This window comes from Monopterus albus, unplaced genomic scaffold (assembly GCF_001952655.1).
Source record: "Monopterus albus unplaced genomic scaffold, M_albus_1.0 scaffold64.1, whole genome shotgun sequence".
NCBI lineage: Eukaryota > Metazoa > Chordata > Actinopteri > Synbranchiformes > Synbranchidae > Monopterus > Monopterus albus.
Genome location: NW_018127944.1, coordinates 960,758 through 977,737, shown reverse-complemented (window position 1 = coordinate 977,737; position 16,980 = coordinate 960,758). Strand labels below are relative to the sequence as shown.

At 43.5% G+C, this 16,980-nt stretch overlaps 1 protein-coding gene across 1 annotated transcript in view; it reads left to right on the top strand.

Annotated features, from left to right (window-relative positions):
• The window catches only part of atrn (attractin), a 129,741-nt gene that overhangs the window by 54,638 nt on the left and 58,123 nt on the right, over positions 1-16,980 (top strand). The window contains exons 26-27 of the mRNA XM_020604154.1: positions 5-139; positions 6,384-6,445. Coding sequence (XP_020459810.1) covers positions 5-139; positions 6,384-6,445 — 197 coding nt within the window. The remainder of the gene's footprint in view (positions 1-4; positions 140-6,383; positions 6,446-16,980) is intronic.

Here is a 16,980-nt window from a genome sequence, read left to right as displayed (position 1 = left end):
GTAGATCCCCATCATCTCTCGGAGCAACATCAAGGAGTTCAAAAACAGCTTCTCCAACGAGAACTTTGACTTCCGCAACAGCCCGAACATAACGTTCCTCGTCTATGTCAGCAACTTCACATGGCCCATTAAGATTCAGGTAACCTTCAGTGTGTAGTGATTTGTGCTCCAGTATGTTAGGTCATTTCTTAGTCAGATAGATATTTGTTAGATATTTGTTGTATTACTAATGTTTAGTGGAGCCAGGATGTCTAGCTCAGGCTGTTAAATGCTTAGTCATTCTCATGAGTTTTTTGCAGGCTGCATATAGGCCAAGGACAACTAGATAGAAAAGTCAGCAGGCAGGAGGTTATTGCTATTATTAAGATATGTGTAACCGTAATTGTAATCATAATATTTTCTTATGGGTAATGTCATGACATGTCACTAGGTGTCATGTCAGAATGTTCTTAGATACACACCACTCATCAACAGCCACACACACATTGATTTTCTTAATGTCTTGACTATTGTTATGGTCAGCTGCAAAGCTGGCATATCAGGTGACGTCACGGTTTGACCTTGCTGAGTAGAATGGGCTATCCCAACCAAGGGATAATATTGGATAGGCATTATGTTTCAGGGTCTTTTACACTTGGTTCGGCCTGCGTGCAGGATTGGAGGTGGAAGAGATCTGGACGTGTAATGTTAATTTTACCTGTGATCCTTTGAATAAACCAGCACGGTTATTTTTTATATATCCAAGTGGTCTACTTCATCTATGTGAGTTCCTGGTTAAAAAGAGCCGGAAGAGGCTACGACAAACGGAGCTTTCAAGTAAAATAACTTTAGTCTGTAGTAGATGAGACAGTTAACTAGTGAATCAGGCTTAGATTCATGAGGTAAAGGTAGGTGAAGAACGACAACAGTGCAGACTGTTGTGTTTAAATCGAACACTGAAGAAATCATGATTGGTGCCTTCCAGTATTCATAATAAGTTATGATATATAAGGATCAGCATCCACTGAGTGGTTTGTTGAACACAGGAAGGAAGCTGATGAGTTAGATGTGACACTTTAAATCTGTAAACGACAGGATTTGTGCTTTGACAGCATGGAACGAAGACATGATGATGGCGCCAGGAAACTTGGTAATGAAAGTTGGAATGACTCATAAGTCACAGTCGGAACTGAATGTCAGATAAATTATCGTCCAAACTGCATCCTGCATCTTTTAAATTTCGTTACATTGTTTTCAGTGCAGTGACAATAAAGATATTCTATTTTGTTCTATCTTATCAATAGTTTCAAACAATTGTAATGGGTGTGTTTCACACTTTTTTGGTGCAGCAAACCTGAAAATCTCCTCAGTTCAGCTGCAAAGCACAGTCATGCACTTCCTTCAAGGAATGTCTCTGAAAATTTAGTGTATCATGGTTTAATAAGAACCAGCCAAAGAAGTTGGATAAATGTAAATGTTGGCAGCCGGCAGTAAAATGTGGTCAGTTGGGGGAGGAAGTGTCCTGCTCCTGGTGTGCAGGAACCTTTCTCCAGTAGTGACAGTAGTAGTGAATAGGGCTCTGTTGAGTTGCTAATGATGTTCCTGCGGCCGAGCTACGACTGCTGCTACCATGTGTTCTTTGGAGAGAAAAGTGTCCCTCAACAGTATTCCTGCTCTACGCTGGCAGCAAAGTCGAGTCATGTTGGTGTTTAATGTCTGCACTTGCAGCAGGATTAAAGTCGACTTGTTTCAGACAGTTGATTTATTGTGGGGTTTGTTCAAAGTAAAAGTCATGTAGAAACTCTTTAATATGTTTTGTCATCCACATGTATCCAGTTTATACTGTGGGTGGGTGCTGAAAATACATTTACATTAGTTTGTATTCATTTAATTGGTTGGTACACTATTACCAACCAGAGCGGATCAAGGAGGAGAGTGACATCTCCATTGACTCTACAGGCGCTTTTGGACCAACCCATTCTAGGGACTACCCCACTGGGGAGCTCCTCCAAGAATGACACACCTTCATGGGCTTTTTTTTCTGCACCAACTGTAGGAACGCTGACGTAACGTAACATTAAAAGTCAGCTGACTGTTAGTGATTAGCTAAAGTAATTCATGGTTCCTGTTGTGCTCGGAGAATACCGACCCTGAAGTAGGCGCTAAAAAGTCCCTCAACTAAAAAGTCCCCCTGACTTGTCTGCTATCTTCTTAAAATAAGCATCAACACTACATGTGGTGCAGAGAATGAATGGGCTGATGCTGCTTTAAGACTGTGAGGTGCTCTGGGGCCTGGCTTTTCGTGCACTTGGTGCAGCCAGCCCATCTGTTTGCCTCCCTGATCAGTTCTGGCAGTGATTTGACTGGTTTCCCTGTGTGAGCTCCTTTCCCCTCTCCTCCTACTAAAGGGAAGAAAAATCCTGCCTCCATCTTCCAGATCCTGCCTTGTGAAAGTTTTTAGTTCTCTCAGCTTCAGGCCTCCAGCTGCTACCAGCCAGCCTCAGGAGGCTCCATGAGCTGCAGCTCCACAGGAGAGCAGAGCAGAGCTGAGAGAGCCTTCCTCCTCTCGCCCAGCTCACCTTCTGTCTTGTTGGGTTGGGATCATGTAGAAGATCAGCCCTGTCCTTGAAACTAAATCATGCACGTCTGCAAACGAGTGCTTTTTCTTTTTTTTTCCTGCCTTGCAGTCATGGAGCTTTACATTTACTGAGGTAATGTTTTCCACTTGTTTCTCTTTCTTTTCCTGCCACTGCTCCTTGTCTTTAGAATAATTATTTACCATTCCTTTTTAATAACAACCCTTCATGATTCTTTTTGTTGCCCTTTCTTACACTCCTCATCTTCAGTGGTCTACTGCAGTGTGGCACAGGGATGTGAGCATTTGTGAAGAATCGTAGGTGGTTGGTCCTCCAGTGTTGGCAGGCAGAGATCAGAATGTTGGAAAACGGTTTATAAGCAGCTGCTGAAATAGAGCAAGGGCAAAGTGGAATGTTAAGTTGAAACACATGCTGCATTCAGAGTGGGCTGTGTGCAGGCTGAGCCCTCTCTCTCCCGCCTTTAACGTGCAGCTGTACAGAGCTCACTCTCTTTCACTCGCTCTCCGACACAACACCTCAAGGTTTCTTCTGTTTAATTGAACGTGGTCAGAAGTAGCCTTAGAGCAACATGCTCACCGTTTTGTTGACTCCTCTTGTTGCGATCACCACCCATTGTGTTGCATTTTGTATTTATTCATATATTATTTTACCCCAGTTACTGGAGAATACAACAGTTTTTTACCTAATGTGTTTCAAATAAAATATACAAAACAGATGTTAAATCACAGGTATGATCATTTTGACCCACCAAAACTTAGGTTTTCTTTTTTTTTTTTTACAATGGTCAAATTGAATGATCATCACCATTGAGCAGCTTGGATCATCAAAGCGAAATCATTTGCTCTGAGATTAGTCAACGAGGAGTTCTCCCACTCCCTTTTTTATTTTTTCTCTCCTGATGAAGAATAGATCTGAACTTAATGATGTTTGTAATGAAAAGCAAATCCCAGACTAATTACATTGAAGAGCTGTGATCTCCTGTTCCATGCTTTAGTGAACATGTCATGATATGGTAGAGATTAGAACAGCCTCCAGTTTAATACCCCGCTGTGGAGCAGCAGCCGCTGTAGCTATCAGCAGGCTGGGCCGCTCTGCATATCTGTGCCGACTCATGTAGTGTTTATCTGAGCCGTGCACAGCTGCCTGATGGCTGGGTCTTGATACTGATCATAGAGAAGTTAGGAAACAAACGAGTGGTTTTACCACGTGCACATTAATTAATAAAGAAAATGAATAAAGATGCACAGCTTTACTTTAAAAATATGACATGAAAATAAAAATATGATTAAAAACTTGATAAAGGAAATAGAACAAATACAAAATGCAGTCAGCAGCTGTTTAACAGAGCACAATTAAAATTTCCTCAATCATTTATTTCCATTTGTCTTGGCATTTGTTAATTCATTCATGTTCATTTGTTAATTGGCAGGTCAACACCAAAGTCCAGGTGAAGCTGATGGAAATATTACCTTGTAGGTCATAAACCAACCTAATGGGACAAATTGAAATCTTGGCCTGGTAATGGCACTGGGTGATAAATTATTCCTCAGTTATTATTTTATATTTATGTGCAAATGTGTTTTGGCACCACATTTCATGCCAAGCCGTCCACTCCAAATTCAGTCTGGACCGACAGTGTAGAAAATGGTAACTAATGTTACTATTCATACAGCTGCACTGCCAGAGTAAAAAAATTTTGCACTGCAGAAGCATTTGCATTTCCCTGGAGGCTTGACCAGTTTTCCTTCTGTTGTTGGTATTAAATGGAAGAAGTACAGCGCTCTCCGGTACAAACCGGGAAGCTGCACATCTGCCCACATGCACAGACGCATATTCCAGCTTCACCATATTTAAATTCTGTTTCCTTCTTTCCCTTTGTTTGGAACCTGTTGAGCAGCCATCCCTCGTACTCACTTTACTTCAAAACGCCAATATATTTTAAGCGACTGTCAGAAGCCTTTAAAGGCAGAATATTTCCAGTCTTAATGGCCGGGGGCAGGCTGACAGGCCCCGCTGCGAGATCCTTTGCGGCCTCTAAAGAGTCACCTTCTGCTGGGCACATAATGAGAGCATCACCCAGGCCTCCCGCCACCACTGTCAGCTCACCTCTCGGTAACAAAGCACCGCTCGTGGCTGACGCTTGATATTATCCACTGCAGTAACTGTTATCACACATCTTTCCAGTGAGACAGCCTTCTTGTTCTTTTCAAAATGGAGTTATGCAATGAGGACTGGTGCTGAGGCATCTCTCATTGTTTTACCTCATGTTTAAATAGGTTAGCGCTGTCTTTGAGTGTGGGGCGATTGTGTCATCAGCAGAGAGCATTATGTATCTCATAATCAACCAGAGAAGTAGATGGCATTGCTGTGCCGCTGTAACAAAGCAGGTTGCTGTACAGCTGACAAGGCTTCTTTTTATAATTCTGAACTTTGCTCTTTAAAAAAAATCCCTGCAACTCAAAGTTTCATACAGTCTCTTTTTATTTGAATCCTTTCAGTTTGACCTCGTATTTACATTTATAAGCACAGGAGGTAAAATATTTCCTTGAAACAAGTTTCTCTGAATTGTAAGTACCAGGTTGTTTCTTAGGTTGCCTACCAAGGTCTTTTAAAAAGTTGTCTCTGGGTGTATTGGCACCCTGAACTTATCTTGAGTGTTCAACAGTCTGGAGCAGAGTTATCACACTGAGGATTCCGCGCTCAACAGTAATCAACAGCAATACATTAGTGAACCAGATGGTGCTGACTGCACAAGTAAATTAGACCTCGGGCCATTCACAAAACACACACGCCCCTGTCATCTCCCCACACAGGCCAATTATTTTGACCCTGTGTTGTTGTGTCCCTCTAAATTTATACACATTCTGACCCATCAAGTGATTTCTCTGCATATAGTATATTGCAATTCTTGACCTCGTTAAGGATTCATAGACTAACCAGGCATGTACACTGCTGGGGTTTCTGGCTTTTCCTCTTCCTCCTGATCCTGTTTTCCAGTGGAGTTGCATGCAAATCCCTGCTTTGCAGAGGAATAACGAGCAGGAGCACCGATGACTTCTGGTCTGAGGCGTCACCTCGGAGAACAGTGTGCGAAGGGATTTCTGCTCCTGGCATGAAGCGCAGTACCTCCGTGAGGCCAGAGAGAGGCAGTGTTGTGTCGTCACATAGATGTGTTCATGAGACATTTTCAGGGTGAGGGCAGGAGGGAGTGTAGGCATAAGTGCTGGGAGGAGGGGGTGGGGAGGTGGTATGACACCGCAAGTGTTACCCCTGGCAACCTTGATTAAGACAGGACATCGTTAGTACAATTGCTCTTATGATGATTACATAGTGGATAGTTCTGCCCACGTGTGCAGGAATGAGCTGTGGGCAGCTGGCATGGCGCCGCTGTGACAGGCGGCAGTCTGGATCACAGATGAGCAGGCAGACTGGGAGCATCCCAGTAGCTGAGAATACAGACTTGTGGATGCAATAATGAGCAGAAATACTCCTGGAAATTCCTTGTGACAGTGGTTGAACTTCTGAACCATACTACAGACACACATTAGACACCATAAAATATGCAGCACATGATCACAGCATCATAAATAAATGTACATGATCCACACTGCCCAGTTCATACATGTGCACTGGCTATTTGCCTGTGTGAGCGGGTCCTGTTCAGTTCTGGCTTTTGTCAGATCTGCAAGGTCAACTCAAGTATGAAGCTTGCATGTTTGTAACCATATAACACTGATCTCTTAGCTTCAGATCTCCCTTATTAAAGCAGATTTCTGACTTGGTTGTCCATTCTCTCCCTTTTCACAGATCGCCTTCTCCCAACACAGTAACTTCATGGATCTGGTGCAGTTCTTCGTCACATTCTTCAGGTGAGTAGCTCTCCCCTTCCCTTCCTTCTGTTCATTTACTCCACACACACACGCAGATGTTAAAGTGGCTGCAGTTGCCTCTCTACTTGTGTGTGTGATGCAGTGTGAAGCACAGTGATGGATCACCAAAGCTGCTCTGCTGTGCCTGTGCACCAGCCATTACTATGAAGATGCGCTACAGCTCACTGGTTTATATGAGCTGGTTAGCTGTGAGCACGCACATGCAGCTCCCACTCTTTTATTTTATTCCCTCACATCGTGCACAGACCGACTCATTTTTCTTACGTTCATCTTTGTGGTTCACAAAATAAACAGAGCAGAGTTCTGCCAAAAATCACAATACCTTGAAATGTGTATATGAGCCAACGCAGCTCTGTATGCCTTGAAAATGTGTTCACGTGAACATAGCAGCGCATGATTTATGTCAGTCACCTTCCTCGCAGTGCCAGAGCAAGACACACACACTGTCCTGGCACACAATATAAAAGCAATAACGAGTGTTTATGGCTAAGCAAAAACTGCCTGCTAGATGTACACGGCAGCAAACAGACCAACGTTTTCATCAAAAAAATAACAGCGATACTTCCAAAGTTGGTATGGCAAACGTTCCAGTAAGCAGTTGCTTAGTGACACATGGGGTAAACAATGGGAAGCATTATTTGAGATCATGTTTCTTGGCAGCCTAATGAACATCATTACCCATTTAACTATTAGGGATGTAATGATATTTGTAATTTTGCAGTAACACTATAAAAATGTATTGATAATGTCGTGGGATTGTGACTAACAGGATATTACATAAGATTATATTGCTAGTATAACTACACCTTGCAGAAGCAGTGAGGACATGACATTTTAACAGAGATGGGCAAACAAACCAGACGCACATCTGCAAAACCAGCCACTTTGTAACCATCCCCAAGTATTTTCTCTTGAAAAGATAGACCGCAATGTTTGAAAACGCCTCCAGTATAACACAGGTGCCTGCTTCAACTGGTCCAGTGACAGACCCAGTGGCACGGCCACCAGAGAATGCTAAACCCACCTGGGGGGGAAACTAACACACTGAGATTCAGCTGCTGCAATAATATATTATTTCATTTTATTTCACAAAAGCACTGCTACTGCCTGCTGCAGTTGTACAGACAGCTCATTCAGTACCAATGACAGTTCATGCCAGGTTTTTGCACATGCTTAGCCGCCTGCCTTTTAATAAACAAGGAAAGCAGGTGCACTTTAGGTTAAAAGGAAAATCATACAAGACCCACTGATTTATTTAATGATTTTTTTTTTCATTTTATAATATCCTGATAAATATCGTATTGTGGACCTTTTGTCATGGCCATATTGTACTGTGTGTTTTGGGTATCGCTACATCCCTGTCTGCTTCTTTAGCTGCTGAGTGCTCCCTGGATTCACCAGATAGCCACTCAGTGTGTCTGCCAGCCCTTTGGTAGAGGACAGCAGGTTTGTCAGAGCTGCCTGCTGTGACCCTGATGAGTGTGGTGAGACTGAACGAAAACAGTAACGCTGTGCGCTGTGAAACCAGAGCAGTGAGGTGGACGATACTGGGACACTGCAGAGTTTGGTGATAACTGTCTCCTGCTTTATCGCTGCTGACAGCTCTTATATTAGATGTGGCTGTTTGATCCATTGCTAATTTAAAAGTGTTTATTAGAGCATCTTTAATGCATTTTCACCGTATGGAGCCATACTGTAGCTGCCATCCACAGAACCAGAGAAAGCCAGTAACTTAATAGGAACTGACAAGGTTTAAAAGTATCTAACAACATGCTCTGCGGTTTGTCAGACCCGCTGCAGCATATAGCGTTCTGCCTGACACTGGGGTTGGTTAACTTTGAAGCCAGATTGTCCTTTTCCTTTTGTTCTCACCCGTATGAGTCAAATATTCAATCTGATGGCAGTGGTGGGAATATTTTTTTTTTCCTGTCTTGCACATTTTCCTGTGACATGTCTGACTGGCTCCCCTGTGGATTTTGACTTGAATTTAAAATAAATTCCTCGGGGATTGTTCGCAGAGCAGCATGCGGCTGTGTAATGCTGGAGGTGCTGGTGTTGCTGGCAACCCCGAATCCATGTGCACGTTGAGCTGGGATGAATCAGTGGGTCCATGTTCCACTTGTTCGGGAACTGCTGTAATATGTTATCGACTTTAAAAATGAACAGAGCCAAAACTAGGTGCTCCAGTGTGTCCCTTACATGCTTGACTGCATGTGCGTGTATTTATTTCTTGACTATCTTTCTTATACGTTTGTGAGTGTGTGTGTGTGCTACCCACAGGACACACTCATGACTTTCATGTTTGTGTGCTCTCCGCTGTGCCCTGAAAAAACCGTGGCTCTTCAAGTCATGTTGCTTTTATTGATCCATCCGCCATGAAAAGACAGAGATGCTTGGCTGATATGAAGGCTTCTCTTTGTTTGTTTTTGTTTTTTTATTTGCAGCCAGCCTGTTGCCAGCACAGCGATGCTCCATAACAGTATGTTCTAGCACCAGCTGAATAAATCACACTTCTCTCTAGGGCTGTCCCAAATGACAAATTTTGGGTTCTGGATATTCGTTGTTAATAATCGGAGCATATTAACCATTTACAGTACGTGTACACAGAATGTGCAGCATTTCCATCACTGATGTGAGAATGGCTGGTAGTTTTACCTGTGAAGACGTCTCACTCTGGAGCTGTTGGTTATTCAGTGTTGTCACAGCGTGAGGCCTCTTTACCTCATAAACGATGTTCATCTAACAGCAGACGGCGTTTTGTCTGTGCGTCCACCGGCTGCAGCGAGATCACAAACCCGACAACCACCACTTTCACGTTGTCCCATCATCAGTTTGAGTTAACGTTAGTTAGCGACAGCTGCTTTGACCCTGCTGGTTGTCATTTTAACCAGAAAGAGCAACACTCGACAGGAGCTGCTACCTGAAGGATTTCTACACAGGGCTTTGCTAACAGGATTGTAGGTGTCACTGGCACCGCTGTGCAGCAGCGGCGGCCTTGACTATCCAAATACTAAAACTGAAAACCGATTACCTACCAACGAGTGAATATTTGAACAGTCGGATATTCGGGTCCAGCCGTAATTCTCTCTGGGGTTCATACAGTGTTAAACGCTGTGGGACTACGGGTGCTGCGCCTCACTCCCTTTGCATATAAATGCTCACGACACTGGTATGTTTATACATGTTGCACCAGTGTTGGAATAGTTGCTTGTCAGCATTTGGAGGACGCGACCTGCAGCTGCTGGAAACGGGCATCTCTGTCTGCTCACTCCATCTTTCTCCTTATCCTACCGCTCTCTTTTCATCTCTGGCTCACTCCCACCCCCTCCTCTTCTCTTTTCCTCTCCCCTTCATCTCTGCCTCCTCTCTTTTTCGGTCCCTCCTTCACCCCCTCCCATCGTCCCACACTCTCTCCTCCTCCCGTTCTCCTTTCATCCCTAGCTCCTCTGCTCTCTTCTCCTTCTGTTCTGTGTTCCTCTTCCATCGTCCCCTCTTCATCCTCTCTGCTGTGCCTTGTTCCTTCCCGTGTCTTCCTCCCTCCCTCCCTCCCTCTCTCCCTTGTTTTCCCTGACTTGCTCTTAATCCCACCGCTCAGTGTTTTAGATGTGCATGCTGCCTGCCACTGATTCAGCACAGATGAGTAGAGCCCTTAAGTTTACAGCGAGCACGCAGCCTTGGTTCCTACTTGCCTCTAGTTCTTTGGATGCTGCACCGTTTGTGTTGCGGGGGAGGAGAGGGATGCTAATTAACGTGAAAATTGTTTGCTCTTCTTCACTCCAACTTTCTCTGTGTCCTAATCGCTTTCTTTCTCGCTCTCGGTTTTTCCTCTCCTTGCTATGTTCCCTGTGGCGACAGATGAAGGTGGTACCATCCTGTTATCTGTAGCGCCAGCACAGACACCCCCGTGAGCATTCTCCAGCCACAAAACAGAAGCATTAAACATCAACAATAACAGCAAACAGGCGCATTCACGTCCAGCTGTCCAGTAGCTTCTCGCCTGCTGTTTTGAGTCCTGGCTTTTAAAAGTGAAGTAACACTTTATTTTTTAGTTTTTAGTTTCAGTCGCAACATTTACAAAAAACCTCATGAGTGTTTTACAAATGAAACGTCTCTAGTTGTGCAAATGGAATTGAATTTTCTTTCAGGCCTGGAAAAGCCCTGGAGAGTGTGAGGTCTTCCAAAATATTTTTGGAAATGTAGTGAGAATGTATTCTTGAATGTTTTTTTTTTTCCTCCCAAGTTGCCGTGTTTTTAATTTTAAACTTGGCTGCTATTAAAGCAACTGCCCTTTGAAGTAATAATGACCTGAATGACAAATTTCTTACATTATTCCAAAGTGCTACATGGAGGAAGCTAAAAGAGCGGTCATCAAAAGCAACGTTTTATCATTGCATGCTGGGACATATTGCTCATGGTAATATTACTGCAGTTGTGAAATGTTTAAAGTCCAACTTTATGCATCAACTTCTCTCCCCCAGCCAACAAGTTACAAGCTTCTCAAAAAGTTTTTTTAAGTTTCTTGTTTATGGAGTAAATTTCAAGCAGTAGTTTAATACATGTGTCTTTGGAAGTGGGACTTAACCTGCAGGGGTTGAGTGTGTGTGTCTGGGAGAATTAATGGCACTAATTAACAAAATTACATAAGAATAGTTTAATGTCCTAGTCAGCCAAGTGTTCATATTTCGGTGTGGCAGTTGGTAGCAGTGTGGGCGAAACACCAGACAGTTTTTATGGAGCTATGATCCTGGAAACAGAATCAGGTTAAGATGAATTGATGAAACTGTCCACCCTGCCATTCTCAGCTGTCATCGTTCCATCTGTTATGTATCAGAAGGGGCAAACTGCACCTACCAGTAGACCAGAAGGTGTATGTCATTGAAACGGCCTTTAAATACTCAGGAAATCTGTAGCTGCTGTAGTCGCTGTGACATGAGCAGAAGTCCGATGACACATGGGTGACGTCGGAGTAGTCAGTCGCTGTATATGTCAAAGTAGTCATGGTACACTCTGCATTTATTATTGTAACCATGAAAGTCTGGCTCACAATAACAGCCTACTGAGTTGATTAGGAGGTGACGTATGGCCCTGCTAACCATGAGGACAAACTGATAACCCCATTAAATGGGGGTTGTCATTTCTGAGACGACACTCGGTCTCTCTAACCTGCTCTTTGTTCTGGGACCTGTGTTTATTTTTATCATCATCTTTAATGGATGCATCATACTATTGCTCTAGAACACTGATCACACGCCAGCCCTCTGTAGCATGCACATCTAAAAAAAAAAAAAAAAACTTGACTTAACCTTCTAATAATCAACGCTGAGGCCTGATGTCCTAGAAAATTCTCCGTCCCCTGAGAGCGTAACTCCATGGTGCATCTGTGCTGCTTGACAGCTGGTATTAAAATAACTTGTGCTGTTTGGTGGGCACTTCCGTCCTACACACGTTTGTATATATATATTTAGTACATGAGGGTCCCAGTGGGCCCTGTGTCCCTGGTTCCTGCAGTGCTCAGCACCTGCAAATGTCATAGATACTTGAGTCTTTTTCCTCAGAATCTTAAAGAATACATTTGATTTTGAGTCTGTTTTAATATAATATTCAGATGCCATATGGATTTAGTTGGTCGGTAAAGCTTTCATTTGTTCCCCATAAAGGGGTCTTTGGGGGGTTAGGGATGTCTAAGGGCAGAGGATGCTGTACAGATTATAAAGCTATAAAGTTATAAAGTTTGTGATATTGGGCGATATGAATACTGTGAAGCAATGTCCTTGTGGACTGACTACACACGAAAGGCCATAGTTTACTTTCTGTGCAAAGATGCATTCCCAGGGTGCATCTGAAGTTAATATGCAGCTTCAGTGCACTTACCCACTCTTAATACCATTAAAGACACTCTTCATTAGGCCTAACCACTGTAGTGAGTCAACCTTTGTGGTGCAAATGAGCCTGTTAAAGAGACAACAGACAAGAGATTCATCATTTTGTTTCACCAGCTCACAAAATTAACGGTTTTCATTTTTTAATTTCTCAATTACTCGGCCACAGAAGCGTATATTCACCAGTGGCAGTTGAAATCAATAGGCTGCAGCTTAAACTCGCACTCGCTAGAGCTTCTCCCTTTTGTGAATTGTTAAAATTATGGCTTTTGCGATTTAAAAGCTCTTTCAAGACCAACGTGTGAAGTCTTTTGTGTGATGGAAAAAGTTGATATGTGATGCAGGTCAGTCGTGTTGTTCAGTCTATGGGCTGGCTGGTGTTCGTGTTTGCTGCCAGCTCTCAGATCACTCAGAACAAAGGCAAGATGGCATTTTACATTTTCATGGGATTTGTTGACAGTAACAAAGAAAAGTAATGGCAGCTTTATCCTTTAAAAACACAGCACACCACAAAAATTCTAGTCTTTTCTGATCATTGACAGCATAATTGTGCACTAGTTAATGACCAGAGACCTACGCGGAGCTCAGCACCAGACAAGCCCCAGCACCCTTGAAAAATGTCACCCACATTGAGATGAATTATTAAAATCTGAAGCACATTTAAAATCATAATTCACCTCACTTTGCAGCGTGTTATCACGGTTGTGTAGTTAAAGTGATTAGTGATTTATATTGCTTTGCCGGCTGTTTGAACAGAGAGGAGACGTAATTTGGTCGGGGCGGAGGCATTAAAAGACAGAGCTGCAGCAGGCTGGCCGCCCTGGGCCAAGTCTCGTCGATGTGTGGGTGGCCGGGATTCAATAATGAATCAGCCTGCTGCCACAAAGGAGACTTAGATTCTTGCCTTTGAGAGACAGACAGGTTTGACTGAAATGTGCATCAGAATGAAAAAGAGTTTTTCTGTGTACATCCGAAGCTGCCGTCTCCTGCTGGTGTACCTCTGGACTTCTTTAGTTTGTTTTCCTCATGTTTGGTTGGGATTTGTCTCATCAAATCTCCTACTCAACCGCCATCAGCACGCAGCAGTGTTATTGCTCTCGCCGACCTTGTTCTGAACCGTTTACCTCGTTAAAGCGGAGAAATCGGCGTCATCACTCCCGGATCCGAGTCGACCTCCTTGCCGACCACATCTCTCTGCCTCCCGCTTTAAACTCACCCTCTGCTCCTCGTTCCAGTCTCCCCAGCAAAGCCTTTATCCCTTTATGCTGAAACCACATTAGTCACACCACAACTTCTCACCACTTTTTACTGATAACTGGTAGAATGAAGCTGTGGGGGGGGTGTTTAAATGAAAGATAAGGTTGACATAAAAGTCCTGTCCAGTGAATTCATTGTAATGCCCTGGCTGATGATATTGCTCCCTTTATTCCTTCTGCTATCAGCCTACTACATGCAATAAATAAATCATAGTACCTGATATTGCTTCAGTTTGTTTTTTCTTTCAGTCCCTCTTCAGTCATATACCATTTTGATGCTGATGCTCATGGGTGATTGTTGCTTGTATGAGTCTGCGTATGGTTGAGTAGATTGTAAACCTGTAAAACCAAATTGCCCTCATGGGATAAATTAAGTTGGCTCAATTGAACTGAATTGAAAAAGAGCATTATTTTATTGGAGGCACTTGGTCATTATATAAACTCACAGATGATTAAATATGTTCAAGAGAGTAACAAATTTACACAATATCTAAAAAAACATTGTGTTAAAATGGCTACAGGCAAGCTAGCTAATTAGCTGGCCTGCCCTGGACATCTGTTCAGGAGCACCAGGGCACCGAGAAACTGGGTAGTTGAATTTGAAAAAAGCCCAGCATACATGCCTCCGTACAAATTCCCATTCCTCTATTATTTCAGCTGAAACTATATAAGATCATGTAAAACGTATTCATGCCGTTTGGGGCACGTTGCTGTGCTCACTGAGTAGATTTGCTACTATAGCACCTGGCAGTGTTAACTGGAGGCTCCGAGGGCAACGTAGCGGCCACTCGTGTATAATTTGGGAGGTGGAAGTGGACAGCAACAGAAAAGAACTAATTCTGTTGTAGCCATCATCTCGCTACTCAGCCTCTTCAACACATCAGCAGGTGTTGGCACAGAAGTTTGTTCACACATGCGCATACTCAGAAAGGCTCTTGATTCAAACACGGGAGGCAGCTGGCCACTCAGTGGTGCAGTGTATGATTGTCCTTCACAAACACACACACATATATAGTGTGCGCCTTCTTTTTCTCTGCTGCATCTTTAAAGCTTCAGACTGTAGCCTGCATGGGGGAAGGAGCTGGGGGTCGGCTTTATAAAGTCAATTCCGAATGTTAATTTAAACAGCGGCCAGTTTAATAATGACGGATCATTATTTTCTCTTGGTTTTGCTCTCAGCGACTTAATTATCGATCAGAGCTTTTCGGCCTTCAAATTATAAAACAGATCCATCATTACAATTGGTAGAAAAGATGGTGACACAGATCCCAGCTGGGCTATGTGCCACACAGAGGTGATTGACAGCAGGGCAGAGCGTGGAGGACTCTTCAGCACTAGACATAGACTCATCCAACTGTTAAACAAATGTTATTCAAACTTTTGAAATACTGAGATGTATAAAAAGACTTGGGGGCCATATCTGGTTGAATAGTTCCAACAAAGACTGGTTTTTCCTAAAATATTCCTTTGAAGTATTTCACAATGAAACGATATGTCGGCGAGGCATGGTGTAAATAAAAGAGGAATTGGACTGTTCAAATATAATGTAGGTACAATATTATTAATTTTCACAGCATGGGGTTGCAAGCAGGTCTTGCTTTATTTTAAGGGATCACAAGTTGCAGTTGTCAGTTAGTTTCTTCTCCTTCCTTAACGTATTCTCTCTAAATGTGAAAATAGCTGTTTGTATAGAAACCCAGCTGCTTCCTGGCGTGTACACATACAGTTTGCCCACGATTTCTTTTGAATACATACTAATGCGGCACAAATACACACACAGTGTAGTGTTTGCTGTCGGCTGGCTCCCTGTGGTGTTGACTGACAGCAGACTCTGTCTTTCTCTCACACCCCATGAGACACCTGAGAGAGAGAGAGAGAGAGGCAGAGAGATACTCGACACACATTCAAACCTGCTTGTCCTAAAGGGTCTCCCCAGGCACTCTGCAGGGGCTGCCGCCAGTGCTGTGCCAGGGTCTCTGTGTTCTCCTCTCCTCTCCCAGCTCTCTAGTTCTCTCTCTTTCTCTTTCTATGAATCTCTGCCTCCTGACTCTCTCCCTGTCTGTCTGAAGGTTTGCTACTGCCTCTGTTTACCTCCCTGCCCGAGTGTGACCTCCTTTCTTGCTCTTTTTTCTTTGCACCTTCTTTCTCATTCCTTCCACATTTCCAAACCTCCTCTCAATCTTCCTCCCCTGCTTCTCTTCTCTCTTCACCCCTTCACCACCACTTGTTCCATCTCCTCCTTTTGTCCTCTCTCTTGCATTTGTTACCACTCTGTGTTTGACCTCGCTGTCAGGTCATCAGCGAGGAGCCAGAAAGAGATGCAGATGGCAGATGGAACAGCTAGCGTGCAGGATGCACCGTTCAGTTAAACCATCCTCCTGATAGGTCTTTGAGGAGCTGAAAGCTGCTCTGCGTCCAATTAATAATAAATAAGTTTGACTCAGAGCCTCATCTCACTTCTCCTCCTCCTCCTCCTCCTCCTGTAATGAGTGAGGAGGAGAGCAACAGGAACGTGAACTGGGCCACAACACACTCCTGAAGAGGCCAAGTCTTTTCTTCCCCTCCGATCAGCCTGATGTCCACTCCCTCTCTTTCACATCTGCTGCCAGGGCCTTGTTGTTCTTTCTGTAGAAATAAGTTTAGACAGGTTCATATAAGCAAAAGCAAATGATTGCAGGAAGAACAACAGGTGGCACTGGACTTTTCATGCAGCAGACCCCGTTGCATTGTCTGACATGTGTAAAAGCTCTTATTTCTCCAGATCTCTTTACCTGTTAGGAATGAAAGGCATCTTGCTGTGGTCTTTAGAGGGAATCTGCTCCTTTATTCAACAATCAGTTTCTAAATCCTCGTATTCCCTCAGCTACTTTTTTACCTCCTTCATTGCAGCTTTTATTTTTATCCTCAAGTTTTACAGGCTTTTTTTTATACCTTGTTACATGCAATTCAGAGTGCTTTACAGAAAAATGACAATAAAATGAGTAGATGTTAATAACATTAAATAACAACATGCCAGGTTTGATTTAGCTTTTTCTCCTTTAAAAAACATAGTCACTTTCCCAGCTCTCCCACTGTGAGAGGAGTGAGTAAGCAGACAATACAAAGCTACAGAGATTATACTGATATTAGTATTCAGCGGCATGTTCGGCTGTGCCTGAATTTCAGGTGGCTTAGACTTCTTGGAAGTGCCCCACCACCCATGGTGCTGCAGGGTTTAGTGGTGACGAGTGCAGGGCAGAATAGGACCTTTGAGCAACTGCTGTTTAGTGTGTGGGGTTCACTAGACAAACTTATCAGTTGCAGTGAAAATGAAATGGCGTTTGGCTGGTGAGCAGGTTTAATTTCCCACACCGGAGGAAGAGCCAGCAGTAGGCAGGCT